At 41.9% G+C, this 21,824-nt stretch overlaps 1 protein-coding gene across 1 annotated transcript in view; it reads right to left on the bottom strand.

Annotated features, from left to right (window-relative positions):
- Nucleotides 1-21,824, bottom strand: part of LRBA (LPS responsive beige-like anchor protein) — a 568,467-nt gene that overhangs the window by 285,680 nt on the left and 260,963 nt on the right. Inside the window, exon 37 of the mRNA XM_044300361.1 lies at nucleotides 10,664-10,788. Coding sequence (XP_044156296.1) covers nucleotides 10,664-10,788 — 125 coding nt within the window. The remainder of the gene's footprint in view (nucleotides 1-10,663; nucleotides 10,789-21,824) is intronic.

The following is a 21,824-nucleotide window of genomic DNA, read 5'->3' as shown; positions in this document are numbered from 1 at the left end:
AGAAGGTATACTTACCAGATATTCCTCTACTGTTCCAGTGCTGCCACTAGAAGAAGGTATACTCACCAGATATTCCTATACTGTTCCTGCGATGCCACTAGAAAAAGGTATACTTACCAGATATTCCTCTACTGTTCCAGTGCTGCCACTAGAAGAAGGTATACTCACCAGATATTCCTATACTGTTCCTGCGATGCCACTAGAAGAAGGTATACTTACCAGATATTCCTCTACTGTTCCAGTGCTGCCACTAGAAGGTATACTCACCAGATATTCCTATACTGTTCCAGCAATGCCACTAGAAGAATGTATACTCACCAGATATTCCTATGCTGTTCCTGCGATGCCACTAAAAGAAGGTATACTTACCAGATATTCCTCTACTGTTCCAGTGCTGCCACTAGAAGAAGGTATACTCACCAGATATTCCTATACTGTTCCTGCGATGCCACTAGAAGAAGGTATACTTACCAGATATTCCTCTACTGTTCCAGTGCTGCCACTAGAAGGTATACTCACCAGATATTCCTATACTGTTCCAGCGATGCCACTAAAAGAAGGTATACTTACCAGATATTCCTCTACTGTTCCAGTGCTGCCACTAGAAGAAGGTATACTCACCAGATATTCCTATACTGTTCCTGCGATGCCACTAGAAGAAGGTATACTTACCAGATATTCCTCTACTGTTCCAGTGCTGCCACTAGAAGAAGGTATACTCACCAGATATTCCTATACTGTTCCTGCGATGTCACTAGAAGAAGGTATACTTACCAGATATTCCTCTACTGTTCCAGTGCTGCCACTAGAAGGTATACTCACCAGATATTCCTATACTGTTCCAGCAATGCCACTAGAAGAATGTATACTCACCAGATATTCCTATGCTGTTCCTGCGATGCCACTAGAAGAATGCATACTTACCAGATATTCCTATGCCATTCCAGTGCTACCACTCTGGGCTGTGTTTACGTAGGCTAGTTTGCCACTAGTGTTCAATCTCTCTGGATTCAGCATTAATGGGGAAAATTACATAAATGCCGTTCTGCTCTAATAACTATAATGGGGAGGCAGATATCCGGCCGCAACCCGGAAAATATGGAGAGAATCAGCCAGACTAAATCTGCTGTGTAGGATCGCACAAACGCTAGTGTGAAACTAGCATTAGATGCAGAGGTTACCACTGCAACCAGTCCATGGCCTCTGTGGGCATGTGCTGAATACCGCCAGTGAATGGCTGCAGTAACCCCATATGGTACACGGATACGTCACTGCTGCAGCCAAGTAAATGCAGAACAGAGGTGGGGGCTGAAGTGGCAGCGCGGGAACAGCAGGTGAATTACTGGTTGGTATATGTTCTTTAATTATTTTAAAACCTCTCCCCTTTTTAGGACACATTTTTTACCAACTTGTAAAACCTCTTTAAAAGGTAAGTTATTAACCTGCAGGTTATTTTTAAAAATGAAATGGATAAACAAAAAAATAAAAACACATTAACATTAATTTGTTGTACACTTTTATACTCCAAGCGTGTTTATTCCCTAAATAATAGTTGGCAGCCACAGTAGAAAGCATTTTAAAGATTTGCCAGTCTCCTGCTTAAAAATGCACTTTTACAATGTGGTTTGCAGGCGTTATGGATGAATGGGTTTATACACTATCTCCTTTAATTCATTTGCCAGAGATAAAAAAAAAATAATAAAAGCTTGACAGCTTGATGCACAATATTGCTAGCAACAGCAAATAAAACCCACTAAACTAGTATTGATTCCCTTACGCTGAAGATACATCATAGCCAATATCAGTTGACTGGAGTAAGACCAGAGGCCAGTTCAGGCACTGGCAGCAGGTGCAGGAGAGTGGACTTTTAATTACAAAATGCCTTGGTTCTGGCATATATAACTATGACATGCAGTGCTGCTTCACCTCATCTGCCATTTTTGAGTAGTGGAAGGGATTCAATGGTCAGAGCTCCAAGGCCAGATAGAAGTCAGCGAAGATCAGCAAATTCTGGGTTTATGCCATTTTCATTGACACAAAAAAGCCATAGTTCGGAAACCTTATACTTCTAATGAACCCAATCCAAGCTAAAAATTGTGCAAAATAATTTTGTGATTGGAGCCTCATACATAATATTCATGTTGCTCTGCCTCACAGCATACACGCACAGCTCCCTCTTAGTAGAGCTCTGCCCAAGTGTGCATTCACAGAACAGTGTCTGTGCGCTTCTGGGTCCGTACGACCACGCAGGAAAAAATAGGACACTGTCGCAACACGCAGACTGCAGACCCATTGAAGTCAATAGTTCACAGCCGGTGTCTGTGTTTTGTGGTCCTCAAAACAGACATGGTCATGAGAATGCACCCGAGATATTCCCATCTGATTTTATATAATATCACTAGGACTCTGATGGGTTTGGGGTCAGATCTCTGGGACACCCAGCAAATCTGAGGCCAGTGGAAACTGCAGTTTCCCTAGCAATACAGTTCCATTGAAGTGAAAGTGGGAGTGCTGCAGTTCCCTGCACAGAGGGTAGCAGGGAGAATCACTGCGTAGGAAGATACTGTGAAGTTGACCCTCAATAAAATCAGATAATTGACATATCTAAGCCATTTGTCACCAATGATCTGGTGAGAATACCCACTTAAAGGGGTTCCACATAATCCTCAAAACAGGTCTGCTTTCTTCAAGAAACTGCGCCCCACCTGTCCATAGGTTGTATGTAGCACTGCAGCTCAGCCCTATTCAATTCAATGGAGTTGAGCTACAATACCCGACACAACCCACTGATAGGAGTGGCACTGTTTTCTGCAGACAGCAGACACGCTTTTTAATTCTGGACAACCACTTTACCAGTAGTCATGGCAGGACCCGCCCGACAGTAGCACCCATCTGGTGCCCCAGTAGTCCCAGCAGTAAGCCTGACTTTGCTTTAGCAGCCACAGCACTATTTCTCCTACACTTTACCCTCCAACAGTCATAGCAGTATCTCCTCCATATCCAGAGAATTCACAGCAACACCTTTCCCCTCCAACCTGCTCTCACAGCAGTATCTTTTCCCAGTAATTCTAGCAGAGCCTTTTCTCTAGTCATCATAAAAGTGTGTTTTTCCTCCAACATATAGTCAGAGGCTATATTGGGTGGAAGCAGTCATTACAGTTGCTGCAACCTTGGTTATAAAACATATTGCCGTTCAACGCCAGACCCCCCATTGATTATAATGGGATTCGGCTGCTTTCTGGCATGAGTTACTGCATACAGCAGTAACCGGCCGGATCTTATTATAGTCAATGGGGTTCCTGGGTGAACGTCACTATCCAGCTAGGTAGATCTGTTGAACAGCTTGCCAGGTCAGTTAAATGGAGGTCTGAGCCTACCCTAATAAGAGATTCTTGACCTACACATAAGAGATATACTGGTATGTTAAGCCACAATACCCAACATATCCAATAACATGGATATCACTATCTCACAAACCTAGATATTCGTATGCTAAAATAATAGAAATTACATAAAATACCTTGGATGTTGTGAATATTTTTTGTAAAATAACTTCTAACAATGGTTTTAGTTTCTGAAGAATATTGGTGCCCAGACACAAAACTCGTAAAAATTCTGAGCATGCCGATTTTGGCTGGAAAGGCTGATAAACTAACATCTAAGGGGACCACAACAGCTCCCCCCTTCCCTCAATCACCAGGGAAAGAAGGATTGGGCATGCTGAATCTCAATATCTCCAATCCTTTCTCCCCACCGGACAAAGGCTGCTGTCGGAATCTATGCACAATTAGTGAAAAAAGTCAGAAAGGAATACGGAATGGGACCTTAGGGCTCTTTCACACCTGCGTTCTTTTCTTCCGGCATAGAGTTCCGTCGTTGGGGCTCTATGCCGGAAGAATACTGATCAGGATTATCCTAATGCATTCTGAATGGACAGTCAGTCCTTCAGGTTGCATCAGGATGTCTTCCGTTCCGGAACGGAACGTTTTTTGGCCGCAGCAAATAGCGCAGAATGCTGCGCTTTTTGCTCCGGCCAAAAATCCGGAACACTTGCCGCAAGGGGCGTGATCCATGCGCATGGGGCGCTCTGACGTCACTCTGGAGCGCCCCGGGAGCCGCACGGACTGTAAGTATACTGCTCCCCCGCTCCCACTATGGCAACCAGGACTTTAATAGCGTCCTGGGTGCCATAGTAACACTGAAAGCATTTTGAAGACGGATCCGTCTTCAAATGCTTTCAGTACACTTGCGTTTTTCCGGATCCGGCATGTAATTCCGGCAAGTGGAGTATACGCCGGATCCGGACAACGCAAGTGTGAAAGAGGCCTTAAAGAGGTTATCCAGTCATGTATATTGATGACCTATCCTCAGGATAGCAGCGCTCCAGACAAAAAAAAATATCAAGGAGCCATTGGCTCCTAACCTGAAAAATTTAGGAGCCAAAATTAACATGTCTTACCTAGGGTTGTCACAATACCAAAATTTAGATTCAATTAAGATATCATAAAAAAGTAAAGCCTCATAAAGACGTCCGTGGAACGCGGTCCGTGAGATACCGGACTGGCATCCTGCTTAGTGCAGGAGTGCACGGCATCATTGGTTGCTATGACACCATGCGCTTTGTGCAGCCGCTGCTGTACAGTAATACACTCTATACGAGTGTATTACTGTACAGCAGCAGCGGCACAAAGCGCACAACGTCATAGCAACCAATGACGCCGTGCGCTCCTGCACTAAGAAGGTTGCCAGTCCGGTATCTCACGGACGTCTGCATGAGGCTTAATAGAGATATATTAGGATGAATAGGATCTCACACTCTCCCTGCTGCCCTGTGCTTTGTGCACACAGCAGCAGGGAGCTGACCATGGCAGCCAGGGCTTCAGTAGCGTCCTGGCTGCCATGGTAACTGATCAGAGCCCAAGGATTACCAATGGGTGAGGAGGGGAGGGGACCCTGGGGCCACTGCGCCACCAATGATTATACTTTATAATACTGGGGCTGGGGGGCGGTGCACTGTGCCACCATGAATATAATTAACACATTCATTTAAGTGAATATAGTTTATGCCTGAATACAATCGCAGGCTGCTGGTTGCTGCTATATTCCTGCTATATTCCATACCCGGGCTCTATGTGCTGCACCTGAGGGGTTAATTGTAGAGGATCGCAGCACACAGTCATAGAGGCTGGGTGCTGGGTATGGGATATAGCCGGCACCCGCAGACTGCGTTTGTATTCAGGCATAAACTATATTCATTGGTGGCACAGTGGCCACAGCCCCTCCCCTCCTCCTCCCTGCTATCACACCATTGGTGGCAGCAGCGGCACAGGGGGGAGGGACTGCATCCTTCTCTCCTGTGCTGCTGAGCAGAATATGGCGCGCTCCGAGTGCAGCGCGTGCAATGTCTGTTCAACTCGCCTGTGTCTGCTTGATGAAAGCCCTTTCATTTAACAGCAGAGGGTCTAGGCACAAATGGCGACAAGAATTCAAAGTCTTGTCGCCATTTTGAAATTCTAAGTCACATTGGCAACCATTTCGGTTGCCATCTGGAGCCCTGGATAGGTCATCAATATGAGATCGGTGGGGGTTTGACACCCGGGACCCCCGCTGATCAGCTGCTTCCTGTTCTTTGCACTGACGGCAGCATCTGAGGCGTTAAAACTCAGTCAATTGCCATTCATAGACATTAGCCCTGGGACTCTACTGTGTGAGACGGAAGAAACTTGGTAGCTATCGCACCCGCTCCACTTCAGGGTGTATGTACGGTGCTGACTGGAAAGGGGCCCAAAAATATCCTACCGAAAAATATCACTATAAAATGAAAATGGCATTTCAAATTAAGTATTATCGCAATTAGGGATGAGTAACATCCGTAGTCGATTTGCATAAAACAGGAGCCCCGTACAGTATTAGAATGTATTGGCTCTGATGAACCAAAGTTATTGCATTGTGAAGTCTCGCGAGACTTCACGCAATAACTTCATAAATTAATTTGCACTGTAAAAAGCCATTTCCCGAACTCTGGTTCGGTTCCCTAATCGCAATATACATGCAATATGAATGTTGTTCGTTTTGTTCTGTCCTTTTTTTTTTTTTACATTTTCCTCTCTAGGTAGCGCCCCCTGCCATTTCTCCTGTGGCCAAAATTCTGATCCACCTTCTCCAGATTTCAGTGGTAGACCGACATGCTCTGTAGTTTCAATGCTACCTTCCTTCTCTCAGTACCGGTATATTCATCATACAGTGAAATGGTCCAGACACCTTTCATTAATTCGCCCTACTTTCAAATTCATAGAAATATATAGTAGAATCACTGGAGCTGTGTGCGGGGGACTAATTTCTATGCATGCCAGGAAGACAAAAGCTTCAGCAACTGTGGGGGCAAAGTTAGCAACAGTTAACTGCAAAGGACCCCTGGAAAATATAGGTGCTTGATGCCCATGTGAGATAAGCTGCTGCCCACCCACAAAAGGGAGAGTAAAGAAGCGTTAAAAAAGGTGAAAATAACACTGGAGAGCAGCTATTCTACATTAATGAAGTTCAAATAAAGTGTGCATTACTCCAGATATTTATTTATTTATTATGGGATAACCCATTTAATAAATCTAATTTGGAAGTTAAGTGGTTTATAAAAGCTACACCGATGGCATGAAAATAATAGCTCAGAGATATAAGTAAATCTATAAAATATTTTATCTATAGAATGAGAAAATGTAAAGAATCCTCTGCCAGTTTTCAACAATATCTAGTACCAGCGATTTTAGCAATCTCCACTAGTGATTTAAACCACATTTTTTATATTTATTTTTCAAGATGTTCTAATGCATGGAAAACTCTCTCATACAAATAATGAAAAACAACATAGGCCTACCGTAATATTTTACCTTCCAAACAGACAGTACATCACACAGCTTGAAATAGATTTTTAGCAGGAAGATTTAACATCAATGGAGAAGCGTATACAGGTATATAACTTTCTACAGCACACCTATATATCATAGAATATGTGATGACAATAAAGATGATATAGCATTCATCCTCCTAGGGAGTGAGACACTTGTATATCAAAGGAGTACATTTTAAATCAATGGTACTCAATTTGCTGGGTACTACTGCACAAAAATAAAAATAAAAACATTGTGAAGCTTAGAATAACCATAAATGTATGTCATATTTATATTAAAGACATACTTAAAGGTGTTGGCCACTTTTTGGCTACTGGTGACCAATGTGTATGTAAGATGACTATATTACACTTACTAATATAGCCTATGTTGGTATTCTGAGCCTTTTGCTAGATTTCATAAGCCATGTTCCTTGTTGGTGAAATATTCTGTGCTGTCTGCACACAGGTTCTGTCCATAATATGGCGGCTGATGGAGGGTCATGTGACCAGACATCACGCGGCCTCCTCCATTCTAACACACTAAACTCCCAACAGTGCAAGTCCAGATGGTTGGTGCAGTTTGTTAGAGAGACTTGATTTGCCAGGTCAAACGATCCTGTTATTTTATTGACAGGACCTATGTGTGGACAGCACAAAAGACTTGGCCAAAAGAGGACATATCTTATAAAATAAAGAAAATTGTGCAGAATGCCAAAAAAGATTTATTAGTAAGAGCCATATAGACATCTTACCAACACATTGATCAACAGTAACCAAAAAGTGGGCAACCCATTTAAAGGGACTGGGCCAAGTTATCAACACCATAGGGGACATGTTTCTGATTAGCGGGGTCAAACCAATGCACATTTCTAACTTTCTCCTTATAAACCTATAACATCTGCAACACAACACTAGTACAAATAGCTTTTACTTAAAGCTGACCTCTGGTTTTATAATGAAGTTTTTTATTATCTACCAAGTATACCCCAAATACTGCACACTGTCGTCCCTTACACCTGATTTTTATGTCAGCCCTTCCCTACCCCTTTTTCATGTGCCACTTCATTTAGGCATGATGTCTACATGCAGAACTTCCTGTTTTCAGCTTCCTGCTAGGCGTTCAAACTATACCCAGCATGCTTTGCTCTGAAATATATAACAAAGTTTGCTTCCCTTGCTACACTCTTCTCTCTGTAGGAGTCACGGCCCCTACACCTCCCCTCTCATGTTAGCTAGGCACAGGCTACCACTGAGGCCGCTGATGACAGGACATCACACTTCCGATCCAGTGCAAGCGGCAGGGACATCTTGAACATGTGAGGTTTTTTTTACCCTGTGCCCCACCCCATGGAAATTACTTTCCACTCTAGGACAACCCCTTTAACAAAGTAAGGTTACTATGATATTGTACCTATTTGAGATGCAATGGTATTCACTTTACTTACACAATTCTGATCTATAAATTACTCTAGGTTCCTAGAAAAGCAGAGAAACTGTATTCACATTGCTTTCTGTTGTGCAGCTTGGAAGTTCATCATTTAACTATGTTTAATTAATAATTAAAGGGGTTATCCTATGAATAATGTCAAAAATTATAACAAGACATCATATAGAACATGGGTGGGGAATTTTTTTTGCTGCAGTGGGCAATTGGATACTTGTAACTGTTTGTGGCCATACAAAATTCCAGCGTGCTATATTCTCAGGGATAACAGAAATGCGTCAGCAGTTAATACACTCCAAGGAGTACATTTGTGCAGCAGGACAAATAGCACTTTTTTAAATTGGAGCACAAAATGGTGCCTGCACTATATATATATTTAGCTCTTTATTTGGCACTAATGGCAGCCAAGTAAAAGAACAAATAGCAGGTGGTACTATCCAGATTTTGGTGAATAACTCAGCGGCTAGAGAATTTTTAATTTTATTTTTTATGTGGGAAAACCCCTTTTAAATCTATTCTCCAATGATTGTGTATAATAAAAGTATGTAATGCTGTAAAAAAAATACATGAAATATTTGTCATCTGTCTTAGGCTAGTTTCACACCTGCGGCAGGATGCTCCGGCATAGAATGCCAGGAATCGGGTAGACAAATATTGTTGCGTGCAGCATATATTTTTTTCCTCGACTGATTCCTGGCATATTTATGGGCAGGCAGCAGTATCTGGGAATGAAGGATCCGGATAACTTCGGCAGGCTGTTTTATGCCGAAAGACCGCCGCAGATGTGAAACTGGCCTTACAACAGAGCACAACTGTAGACGTAGCAGAAAATTTAAAGGGAACCCGTCACCAGGATTTTGGGTATAGAGCTGAGGACATGGGTTGCTAGATGGCCGCTAGCATATCAGCAATACCCAGTCCCCATAGCTCTGTGTGCTTTTATTGTGTAAAAAAAAAAAACATTTTATACATATGCAACTTAACCTGAAATGAGTCAGAGCTTGAAAATATGACTCTTCTCTGGTCACACAAGCAAGATATGACTCTTATGTTAATTTGCATAAAAGGTGGGAAGTACAAAAATGCATAATACTTATTGAATTTGTCTGCAAATGAAATTAAAAGTGTAATTTATATGCTTAGGGTAACACGCAGAACATTTAGAAACTCTCAGTGAGGGTGGCATAGTAGAGGTGACAGGTTCCCTTTAAGCAGAATGGTATTTTATACTAAGCATCTAAGCGTGCGTGCTTTTTACACGTGGAAAAGCAGCTCTATGTAAGGCTACTTTTACACTGGCGATTCTGGGTCCGCTTGTGAAATCCGTTTCAGGGATCTCACAAGCGGCCCAAAACGGATCAGTTCAGCCCCAACGCATTCTGAATGGATAAGGATACGATACGGCGGAACACGGTCGTGTGCATTCGGCCTTAGTCAGTGGGGACGGATACGTTTTTCACTGACACAATATGGTGCAATAGAAAACGGATCCGTTATGAACGGATACAAGCGTTTGCATTATCGGTGCGGATCCGTCTGTACAGATACACAGTAGCCTAAGTCCATGCTTTTTTTTTTTTGTGTGTGTTTTTTTCAGCTTTGTACTGAAGTGAACACTCTCTGGATAAATAAAAATAAAAAACACATAAAAAACCACACAAAATCAGATGCATGAATCTACCCTTAGTCTTAAAAAAGGACCCACGAATGAACAAAACATTTGTATGTACAGAACCTAAGTCTTGTTTGGACTGGTTAACATTCCTATGTGTCAATGATACGGTACTAAACCAGTCAATGACTAATGGCAGGTTTCAGTGGCGCACAATAATATCAGCAGTTGCCAACAGCTAGGATGTCACATGTTGCACACAACCGGATGGGACAACTGCTCAATATCACAGTAAATAAAATAACATGAAAAAAAAACAATGGGCTGGATGCATCCTTTTTACAAGCTAAATAGTAAAATGCTTGGGGCTCACAAACACATTTTATTTTGCTGATGCAGACAACTTGTTGCACCAATCTTCAATCTACAACCTTCCTCCATTGATCTACTTGTAATCTACAGCCAAAGATGGAGGCAGGATATTTTTTTCATATTTTTGTACAAAGGTGGTAGTTAGTCTGTATGGCTTTCTGCAAGCTTTAGTGGCAAGAACAAGCAAACAATTACTGCTACTGTACCTGCATTCACCGTCATATCGCCAACCTGCCAAAAACCAGAAAGGAACCTTTCTACCCTTTAAGGATTGCCTAGGCAGGTCTTAATATCCACTTGAAACATGACCATTTTGGCTGGCAACTGAACATAACTTTATGGTACTAACCATGTTCTATGGCGGCTCTGAGTATCGCTTCAGGATGTGTCGAACCAAGGGGGTTCCGTACAAATCGTCGTCGGCGCCTCAAGTCATCTTCCCAGTAGTCAAGGCGCCAGAACTCCCGGGGCCGGCTACAACAAAACACAGGGATCACACATGTTAGCCATTACTAAACAGCATGGTGGCAGTGAATTTTCACAGACAGCTCTCCTTGTTTGCTTAGCTCTTTCTTTGACTTTAGTTGGTATAACTGTCACTGTTAAACAATTTAAGATCTTGTGTTTCTTCACCGAGGAGCTAATGTGATATCACTGTAAACCAGACTACATTTAATACATTGCTTTAATACGTACACCAATACATTAGAAACGAATGGCCACAAATATGTGGGGTCTCTCAAAAAGGAGCTTAGATATAAATGCATACAAATACGGCAAACATAATAAAGACTGTTAAAAAATAAAATATACTAGATTTCTGGATTTCACTCCCTTTTTCCAATGCAGTACAAATACATTAGTACAAGTCATATGGTCTATAAAGACTCTTAATGTAGCCACACACATTAGATCGAACGTTGATGGTCGAACAACCATTAAATGAATGATTATGCGGTGAATGATCATTCTGCTGACACTGTGAAGCTGGTGGTTCGTGCCACCATAGTGCTTACGTTTTTTTGTTTTTTTTTACTCTTATTAACCTCAGATTAATATCATCAAGATCAATTGTGTAGAAATGGCGCGGCACTTTTGCCTACTCTGTCTTAGGTGCTAGTTGTTATATCAAAGTAGTAGATATAAACAACAGCACTCAGATTGTATGCAGAATTCTATCTTTATTCATAAGGCAACTTCACATTCAAGTGACAAAAGGTCAAACATGACCTTTTTCAAACACAAGTTGCCAGAGAAGTAAACGGGAGAAAATACATACAGAAAATCGAGCTCAGGAATGGTGTACACACACCTAGGTTGAAGCTTATACCTAGGTGTGTATACACCATTCCTGAGCTCGGAACGGCTTCAGGAATTTAGGGGGCATTTCCAGAACTGACCATAACATGTGACAATTCAGGTATTGTTTTAAAAAGTACTGCGAGGTGGGCGGGTCATGGGTTGTATACCAGGTATGAATGAACCTTAATTGAGAATAACCCATCTTTGTAACCACCTAAACCAGTCTGATATTTTCTGTAGTGGAATTCCTTGGCATAAAACCTGTTTGGTCTTGGTGTATCAATGACAGAATGACCTGATTGAGACACGGAGCCAAGATTCTGGTCAGGATTTTGTAGTCTACATTTAGCAGCGGTATAGGACCATTTCCATGGCCGAATAAAATGTGGCTAATAGTTGGAGAGCCAGTACTTCTGCATATTTAGCATATACCTCTTTGGGAAGCCCATGCGGGCTAGGGGACTTCCTGTTATTAAGGTCTAAAATGGCTTGTGTTATTTCCTCCAAGCTAAATCGGTTGATCCAGTTGGGCACTTTGGGACAGCGAAAGTTTAGGGAGGGTAGAGTTATAAAGGTTGATAAAAGTGTGTAAAGTGCCAAGAATTGTTTCTTGAGTCCTTAATTGACAAAATTGCTGAGGAAGGTTAATCGTGGCAGATTAGCTGGGCCAATAGTTTAGCAGATTGATTGCCTAGCTCAAACGCAGTTTGTTTAATAAAAAACTGTTTCCTATCTGCTTTGTCCCCGAGTATCGCTAGGTATTGTCTGCCCCCCTGTAGCCAAGCTGTTCTGTTAGCGTCAGTGGGATGATGGATATATTGCTGTTCCAACATGGTGCACTGTGATTCCATCTCCATCTCCGAACGTTTAGTGTCTTTTTTGATATATGTTATGCTCAATTGTAGGGACCCGTGTAGAAACGCTTTTAATGTGTTCCAGACAAGGGCTAGGTTGGGCTCCCATCCGCTGAGCCCAAAAGGCTCAGCCAGAACAGATGGACATTCATCCAAAGTGCTCTGGTGGTCTGTGCCCGTCAGTGTCTTGCAGTTCCATCCACTCCATGCTCCAGACTACTCCTCACCTGCAGTGCCTGAAGGGTGCACGCATCCCCTCTCCAGTCTATGGCTTGCCACCCTGAATTACTTCAAGTGGGAGGGTGACTGGGCAATTCTAGTTGCTAGCTTTTTGCAAAGGTGCGCCATTCTTCTGTTCGTTTGCCCATGTATCAACCCTTGCCTGTTCAAAATTTGATCATTTGCTGCTTGACCTGTTCCTCATTTTGACTAACCATGTACAGCCGTCCTGACCTTTGGACTGTTTACTGGATTGCATGAATGCTGCTTGCTCTAACCTCGGCTTGTTTCCTGACTATGGTTTTGCATGATCCCTTTTTGTTCCACACTGGTGTCTCTCGACCCCCAAGGGTCAATAGCTACTGAGCTAAGACTACTCAAAGTGATAGTTTCCACATTTTAGTTCATATTGGTCATTACAGTTCAATTATCCTGGGTGCAGGATGAACAATCTTTATTGGAATGTTTTTCAGGAAAAGATCTTTTTTGTTGACTAGCAATGACTATGGAAATGTTAAACACCACTGATTTCTTTACAATCATTTGTCAAAACGATGACAGATTATTTTGGTTGAAATAGTCTGCTTTGATCAACTCTAGATTGATGTGTATGGCCATCCTTAGTAGCCCAACAGAAATTGTAATCCTTTAGATTTAACTGCAATGTGAATGAATGGGGCAAAGAAAGGGAACGGATCTGGACAAATTTACGTTCACCATTGCGTAAAAATTGTCTAAAGACACTTTCTACTAATAAAAAGTAAGGATAAAAAATAAAAAAAACTATCCGGACCATGGCCTCAGTCTACATGTACTGCACATACTCTCCTCCATTAACGTAAAGCCTTTCCATCTTGTATTTGTATGTCCTTGAAAAGAACAATATCACTTTTCCATCTGAGGAATTCTTCTTCATGGTAGGAAGGTGAAATGAACACTAAATACATCATTGTGAAATGAATTGCTGACAGTGTGATCAACTTCCCTGCACACTAGTGGCATGCGCTCCGATTTCAGGCTCATTTCAGCCCCAGCAGGGCATCTCTCCTAGAGACTGCATTTATAAAACAGAATAGGGAAAGGCTATTATAAATATGGGATAGCATTACCTATATTAATCAAAGTCTGTACCCTTTCATCATTTTTCTTTCTAATTTGTGCCTTTCCCTCACAAGGTCAGTAAATCAAACAGAACACCATTTGCCTCGAAAGTGTTAACTTTAATGAAAATCTTGCGTGTGCCTGTTTGGTGCATAATAATAAAATATTACTCAGTTTAGATGTGCAGGAATTTAATTAAAATCATCTCCTAAAATATTCATAAACTTTAGCCCCTGGAGTACCAAAATTAGACATGCATTTCCACCTGGCCTTTAAATATGGTACAAACTACTATTTCTATTGTCTGTGCAATTTTCCTAAAAACAGTAAAAAAAACAAAAAACTGTAGTACGCTCCCCATCAGAACTTCAGAAGACTGTTTTCCATAATCATCTATATTAGAAAACGTACATCTACGGAATCTGGCAGAACCGTGCAAATAATTGAAATAAAAATGTTGCATATATTATTCCGGTAAATAAGGCAAATTATAAAACAGGCTCAAAAATTGTTCTGATCATTGAAAAAAAATTCCATTTGTTGTAACCATTCTATTAAAATGGTACCTAACCATTACAAATGCCATAAAGATTATTTTTGTAGTATATTTTATTGATCGATTTTATTGTTTTATTAGAAAAACAGACCCCCAGATCTTCAGGCCTTTTTATATCACTTTTCACTGCATCTCATACAGAATCCAGAGTGCAATATACTTGTATTAACTATGTACCGCAATAGTAACAAACTGCGATATCGCGATAGCGACATTTCTTAATTATAGCTGTATTTTTGTGACGTCATAGGGGCGGTTGCACTAGACAAGCACTGTGTATGTCAATACTTCTGGGGGACCTAGCTGCCTGCTGAGGATATATCTATCAGCTGCAGCGCGGCACCCAACCAGCAGGCAGTTTACTTGCTGATGGTCAGCAAGCAGCAACGTTTAGTAAAGTGCCTGCTGGTTGGGTGCCACACAGCTGATTTATATACATCGTGGGCATAATGTCACCTATCAGCTTGCAGAGTCTTGGCGCGCCCCATGGTGCAGAAGGCCGCTCTCTGGGTATAAGCAGGCGCGAGGGATCCCCAGTATTATCTCTATTAATATTATAATTACCTATCTCTATGACGTCTACATTATTATGGGACTGGAAGGTGATATAATATGTAATTATAATTGCAGACACGTTGTTGCTGTGTTTCATGGAAAGTTGTATGTAACAATACACAATTCACCTTTCCATACTGGAAATACTTAAAATACAATTTGCTGTTTCTGTTAAAGTCTCCTGTTCTATATGGAACTACAAAACTCCATATTAAGTTGTAGACTTTCAGGACCGGCTGGGAGTTGTAATTTTCCAGCTTGGAAGCCACATGGCACCTTTTCAAAGATGACCTGTCACCACAAAATGCAATCTGAAAGCACCATGCTGAAGAGCAGGATAAGCTCAGCGGATTGATTTTTAATTAAAAAATTTTTGGAGGGGGGGGGAATAAGTATAATCTGTAATTTATACATTTAGATCATTGCTTTTTCAACTTCTTGTAAACCGCTATCGTTACAGGAAGGAGGTGTTATCAGTGATGGACAGCCATCTCTATATGCACACCTTTACAGACAATATATATATTTAGTTACAATTTAAGCATCACAAGTCTATAGCCAGGCTGACTTACCTTATATACTTACCTTTTGCAAATCAGTATTTTTTAAAATATATATCTTGGCTGATTCCTGAACAACGGTATCCACTAAGGCCCCCTACATGCATGTCCGGCCATCCAGCTCAGTTCCACTCCGGCATGAAGCAAAAAACACTGGGGGGGAACTGGGCCAGAACTGATCCCATAGTTCTCAGTTGTAATGCCGGATGCCAAATGGCACAGGTACAGGAAAACGCTGCATGATAAGTTTTTCTGTCCGGTGCCATCAATGTATAGGACCCTGGATCGGTGTGCTGATATGCCCCACACATATATCAGTTATGTCTGAATAAAAGAATACAACTACTGGCCAGGCACAAGTGATATATGTGAACCTAGTCTAACAATATCTTTTCACAATGTGAAATTTCTGAATCTGGTGGTTACACTACAGGAAAGACATTATGGGCTGCAAACTACAGTATGGGTTTGAAAGGACATTTCGATCAAAAACATTTTTAGAGCACACATTACAACCTATATGTGACTATTTTAGGTATTTATTTTTACAGAAAAAATAAAAAATAAAAACAGGTGTATGGTTTTCTGGATATCATTTTTGAAGTCACTTCTTGTACTCTACTGCTGGTCCTGACTCCCTAACTTCCTCCTTTGTTTGGATTTGTAGCATGACAAAAAGTCTTGCTTGACTCTCTCAGTCAGACCATCAGTCTGGCAAGACAGCCCTCCTGTAATGACTATTAGAGCATCACACCTTACACTAATGAATGCAATGCTCTTCTGTGAGCATCTTTATCTAGGTCTAGCAAGAGAACTATGGAGCGGTCATACTGTCATCCCAATTCTACACCTACTATTTTAATGATTACCCTTCAGGAAACATCTTACAATAACCCTTTCTGACACACAGGATACCAGAGGCAAGGAGGTGAAAGATAATGTTAGATTGTACTGTGTATGAATACATGGCAGTGTTCACCTGATCCTCCTAGTTCTGTACAGGATATTAAAACAATACAGACTGATAAAATGCTGAAGGAAAAGACAGGAACTGAACTGTGTAACTATTAAATATATGTACATAGGTCTGTGGAAAGCTGGGCAGTGTAAAAGCTGCCATTAGTGGCTGCTGACAAGTCTTCACAAGGAAAACTCATGGATCCTGCAGGGTTAAAGTAGCTTTCATAAAGCCGCAATATGGGCACACCTTGCCATGAATATTAAAATCTCTAGAATTTCTAAATTTCTAAGATCTGGACATTAAAGCCGTAAATGCATTTGGAACTGTAGTCAAAATGCAGTATTTCAGTAATATTAAAAATATAAAGATATATATATATATATATATATACACACACACACATATATACACACACACACACACACACACACACACACAAATATGCACATTCACATTTTTTGCTCAGCTCAACTTTGGCTAGGCAATGTTGCCATCAACAAGAAAAGCAGTGAAGTAGTTAACACGAAAGCTCGGGAAAAACAAATGAAAATAAAAAGTAAGGTCCTTTGCGAGGGTCGATTAATAACAGACGTTCTCATTTGTGATTTTGGGGGAAAAAGCGGGTGCACAGCTGGCTATGTGCGTTTCTATGATAGTCTGGATAGACTGCACGGGCACTTCATCATTCTGCCTTCTTCCGTTTATCTGTAAAAATTACTATCAAATATCAGGCAGCCTGCACTCGGGAATCACATGCTGCTCCAGGTCTATGGGGAATGATACAATGAGGGTCTATTCATCAGAATGGCAATCGGTACAAGTAATTAGTTCCCCAGACTAGAGATCTCCTGCAAGGCTTATTTCAGCTGGAGACACAAACATATGACAAAGAAAAGCTAATGAAACCTGCTAAAATGTGTTAACCTTCACCGCCATCAATCCTTTCAATTCTCCTGCTTCCAGTGTTAGGCAAAGACGGTAAATTATTCATATGTTTGGCTACCGTCCTGAGACAAACCTTCTAATCTAAAACTGAAAATAGGGTTAATGAATAAATTATTGTACATTATTCAAATTTTCCTAATCCTGAGAGTGGCTGGACAAGATGCATCTTCTACATATACATGTGTTTGTGTGTAGCTGCGGCCATACACGTATAGATAGAAATTGGTTGATGGTTGAACAATCACGATTGTTTCGCAGACATGACCACACACATTATAGTCCATATTGGCCAATACAATTGTTTTAACTGCCCATACATGTTCAATGTAAGATCTTTCTGGGAACGTTCTTTCCAACAAGTATCTTTCATACACGGACAATATTTATTTGAAAGAAAGATATTTCGTCTGACTATCGGATAAGTATATCAAACATGATAATTAGGAATGAGCGAATCGACTTTGGATGAAAAATCCGAAGTAGATTCGCATAAAACTTTGTTTCAATATTGTATGGAGCGAGCGCTCCGTACAGTATTAGAATGTATTGGCTCCGATGAGTCGAAAGTTATGACTTTGCGAAGTCTCGTGAGAACTTTGCGTAATAACTTCATAAATTGATTGGTTAAACTTTTTTATTACTTTTTAATTAATAACTATTAACCCCCTTAAGGGCTGGAACATTTGTCCTATTCCCCCTGCTAGAGCTCTATTAGGGTGAATAGGACTTTACACTCTCCATGCTGCCCTGTGCTTTGTGCACACAACAGCAGGGAGCTGACCATGGCAGCCAGCCTCTCATGTGCCCCCCAGCCTCTGATCAGCCCCCCAGCCTCTGATCAGCCCTCCAGCCTCATGTGCCCCCCAGCCTCTGATCCGCCCTCCAGCCTCATGTGCCCCCCAGCCTCTGATCCGCCCTCCAGCCTCATATGCCCCCCAGCCTCTGATCCGCCCTCCAGTGTCTCCCACTGATCAGCCTCCTCTGGTAACTCAAACCCACCCCCTCTCCCTCCCCAGCAATGGCCACAGGGTCCCCCCCCCCCCATTATTATTGGTGGTAGTGGGCAGTGCGCCCCACCTCCCCAGTATCATTGATCATTAGTGCCAGGGGCCCCCTTCCCCCCCATATCATTGGTGGCAGCAGCAGTTCCGATCGGAGTCCCGGCAGTGCAATGCTGGGGCTCCGATCGGTTACCATGGCAGCCAGAACGCTACTGAAGTCTTGGCTGCCATGGTATGTCAGTGAGCAGCATTATATTCACGTGCGCCATGGCCGCCGGGCGCTCCTTCTGTCTGTGCGGCACATTGCTAATGCTTATAGCTCACGTGCGCCGTGGCTGCCGGTCGCTTCTTCTTCTTTCTGTGCGGCGCATTGCTAATGCTTATAGCATTAGCAATGCACCGCACAGACCTATGAGAAGGAGCGCCCGGTGGCTACGGCGCACGTGAGCTATAAGCATTAGCAATGTGCTGTACAAAAAAAAAAAAAAAAAAAAAAAAAAAAAAAGGAGTGCCCGGTGGCCACGGCGCACGTGGGTATAATGCTGCCACTCCGAGGTCATATCGCAGTCCGGCGATATGCACAAAATCCATATCGTGGCACAAATTTATATCGCATTACGCCTATACTGCCCACCCCTACCTGGAGTGTTAAATAAACTGAGCATCCTTAAAGGGGTGGTGCAGGGGGTTAATATAGATGACCTATCCTTTGGTCATCAATATCAGATTGTCAGGGGCTGACTACCGGCACCCCCACCAATCACCAATTTGAAGAGGCTGTGGTGTTCATGCAAGTGCTGCAGCCTGTTTTGATCATGGACACCCGGGACACCTGTTGATCAGCTGTTCGTAAAGGCTGCATGCTTGCCTCAGCCTTTTCCTAGGTCTTGTGACATCACCGTATATCAGTCACATGGCCTAGTTGCAGTTCAGCCCCATTAAAGTGAGTTGCCACTATGCTATGTGCAGTGCTGTGTTTGGAAAGCTACTGGGAGCCGGCTGCGCTCAGCAGAGCTCCGGTGAACGTGGCAGCTCCATGAAACAGTTGATCAGCGGAGGTGCCAGGACACGGACCTCCATCGATGTGATAATGATGACCTATCCTAAGGATAGGTCATCATTATCTTTACCTGGATAGCCTCTTTAAGAATTCATTAAACTATGGTTCACACCATATTTGAGCTTTTCCGTTTCTCTCTGCACTTTTTTAAAGTGGCAATAAAAGTGGGTGGAGCTTAGCAGAAGGGGAGGGGCATTCACAGCCCTGTTCCTTGGCACAAATGACAGTGCAAATTAGAATTTCTGGAGCACAGAAATGTGCCAAATTTAATAAGATGCCTGGAGTATTCTGCACCAATGCCAGTCTTAGTATATACATCCCAATATGTGCAGACGTGGCAAAGGGTATCATAAATCTGATAACCTGCAAGAAAAGTGCAATGAATAAGCACAACTGTTTGAAGCTTTAGATGCTACACGGAACGGAGCTCATTGATAGCCAGCAATAGGTCCAAGGGGGAAACTGATGGGATAAGCACTTGAAGAATTGCTTGTGGCCGGCGTCGGACACTGCTATGTAGTGAGATTTAGTAGATTTTAGTGATTATTGTGAGTGCACCACACATTTCGATCCCTTACCAGCTCTTTCTTAGGCGAGTCTTGAGTAAGATCCTGGCAATGCTTGTGGGTGGTGTCAGACACTGCTATGTAGATGGAGGTAGTAGATTTTATTCATGAATAAGATTTCATGCCGTATTTCCATCCCATGGCGGTTCTTTCACAGGTGAGTCTTAAAGGGAACCTGTCACCGGGATTTTGTGTATAGAGCTGAGGACATGGGTTGCTAGATGGCCGCTAGCACATCTGCAATACCCAGTCCCCATAGCTCTGTGTGCTTTTAATGTGGCAAAAAAAGATTTGATACATATGCAAATTACCCTGAGATGAGTCCTGTACGTGAGATGAGTCAGGGACAGGACTCATCTCAAGGTAATTTGCATATGTATCAAATCGTTTGTTTTTTTTACACAATAAAAGCACACAGAGCTATGGGGACTGGTTATTGCAGATGTGCTAGCGGCCATCTAGCAACCCATGTCCTCAGCTCTATACACAAAATCCCGGTGACAGGTTCCCTTTAAGGAAGATCCTGGCATTGCATCCTGGAATTGCTTGTAGTTGGTGTCGGACACTACTATGTAGTGGGATATAGTAGATTTTATTGATGAATAAGATGTCGTGATTATGCATTTCGATCCCATACTGGTTCTTTCAGAGGTGAGTCTTAAGGAAGACCCTGGAATGGGATTGAAATACATTGTGCCATTTTAGTCATCAATAAAATCTACTATCTTTTGTAAGACATTGTGGATCCATCTTTTGTCCCACTACTCCGCAGAACACCAGCCTGGGGTGATTCTTCTTGCCCTTATGCCTCCACACTTGAGACAAAACAAGGGTCTACAGTTATACTTCTTATATTTTTTTTTTTAGTTTAGAGCTACTATGGAATGACTCATTACTGGGACACACGTTACATCCATTTCCATGTAATTGTAGCACACCTCCTCAGAGGATAAAAGGATCCTAGAAGGACCGCAAGCAATATCATCTTAAATATAATCTAATACCAACAAAAGGTAATGGTCTTGACCGTCATGGTTAGTAATAGACTTGAAACTGCTCCCAACAAAAGGTTTTCCTTCTTTAATTTGAACTTTCAGCTGTATCCGAAGCAAAAAAATACAAGCTACTGACATTGAGCAAATACATATTCAGCGGGAAGAACAGATAAGGAATGGTTTAGGAAAGGCTGTAAGGATTTCCTAAGAAAAACAGATTGGTTATGCTGAATTGCGGCATTAATGGCATTTTCTGGCACTACAGAAACTTTGATAGCACTCTTATTTCAATGTCTGCATTTTTCTCCTTTTCTGACAAAGACAAATGATTGCCATCAATCAAGATCCAATCGGGCACACGGGGAGTCATGCAAATGTATCACTCTTTACTCGTTTGCCTGCTATTTGTGCAGCCTTTGCTACATATTATTTTACAGAATGATCAGAAAAAAAGCGCCCATAAGAGATCATTCACACCCACTGCAAAATTAACTTTCATGAATAATGAACGGATAATGTATATATTCCACAGAAAATGCCCCTAACACTTCATTTTCTCGGAGCGAGATTATGTAAATGATACTATATGACCTTTATCATTCCAAACAGGACATGCAAAATGCATATTATTTCATACATCATCGCAACGCTAGGCACTTCCTTATGGTGATACAGCCATTTATAATGTTGTGGGTGAAGTGCAGCGACTGCTAGGAAATGATTTCTGCCTCTCAGTCTACTGAATTTTCCCATCTCCAATGCTTCATACACAGAGAGATCTCAAATTGTACTGTGCTTGGATTATACAGTGCAAAGGTGAATGTAGACTTATAAG

This window comes from Bufo gargarizans, chromosome 1, assembly GCF_014858855.1.
Source record: "Bufo gargarizans isolate SCDJY-AF-19 chromosome 1, ASM1485885v1, whole genome shotgun sequence".
NCBI lineage: Eukaryota > Metazoa > Chordata > Amphibia > Anura > Bufonidae > Bufo > Bufo gargarizans.
Note: the sequence above shows the minus strand (reverse complement) of the source record. Positions and strands in the feature narration are given on the sequence as shown.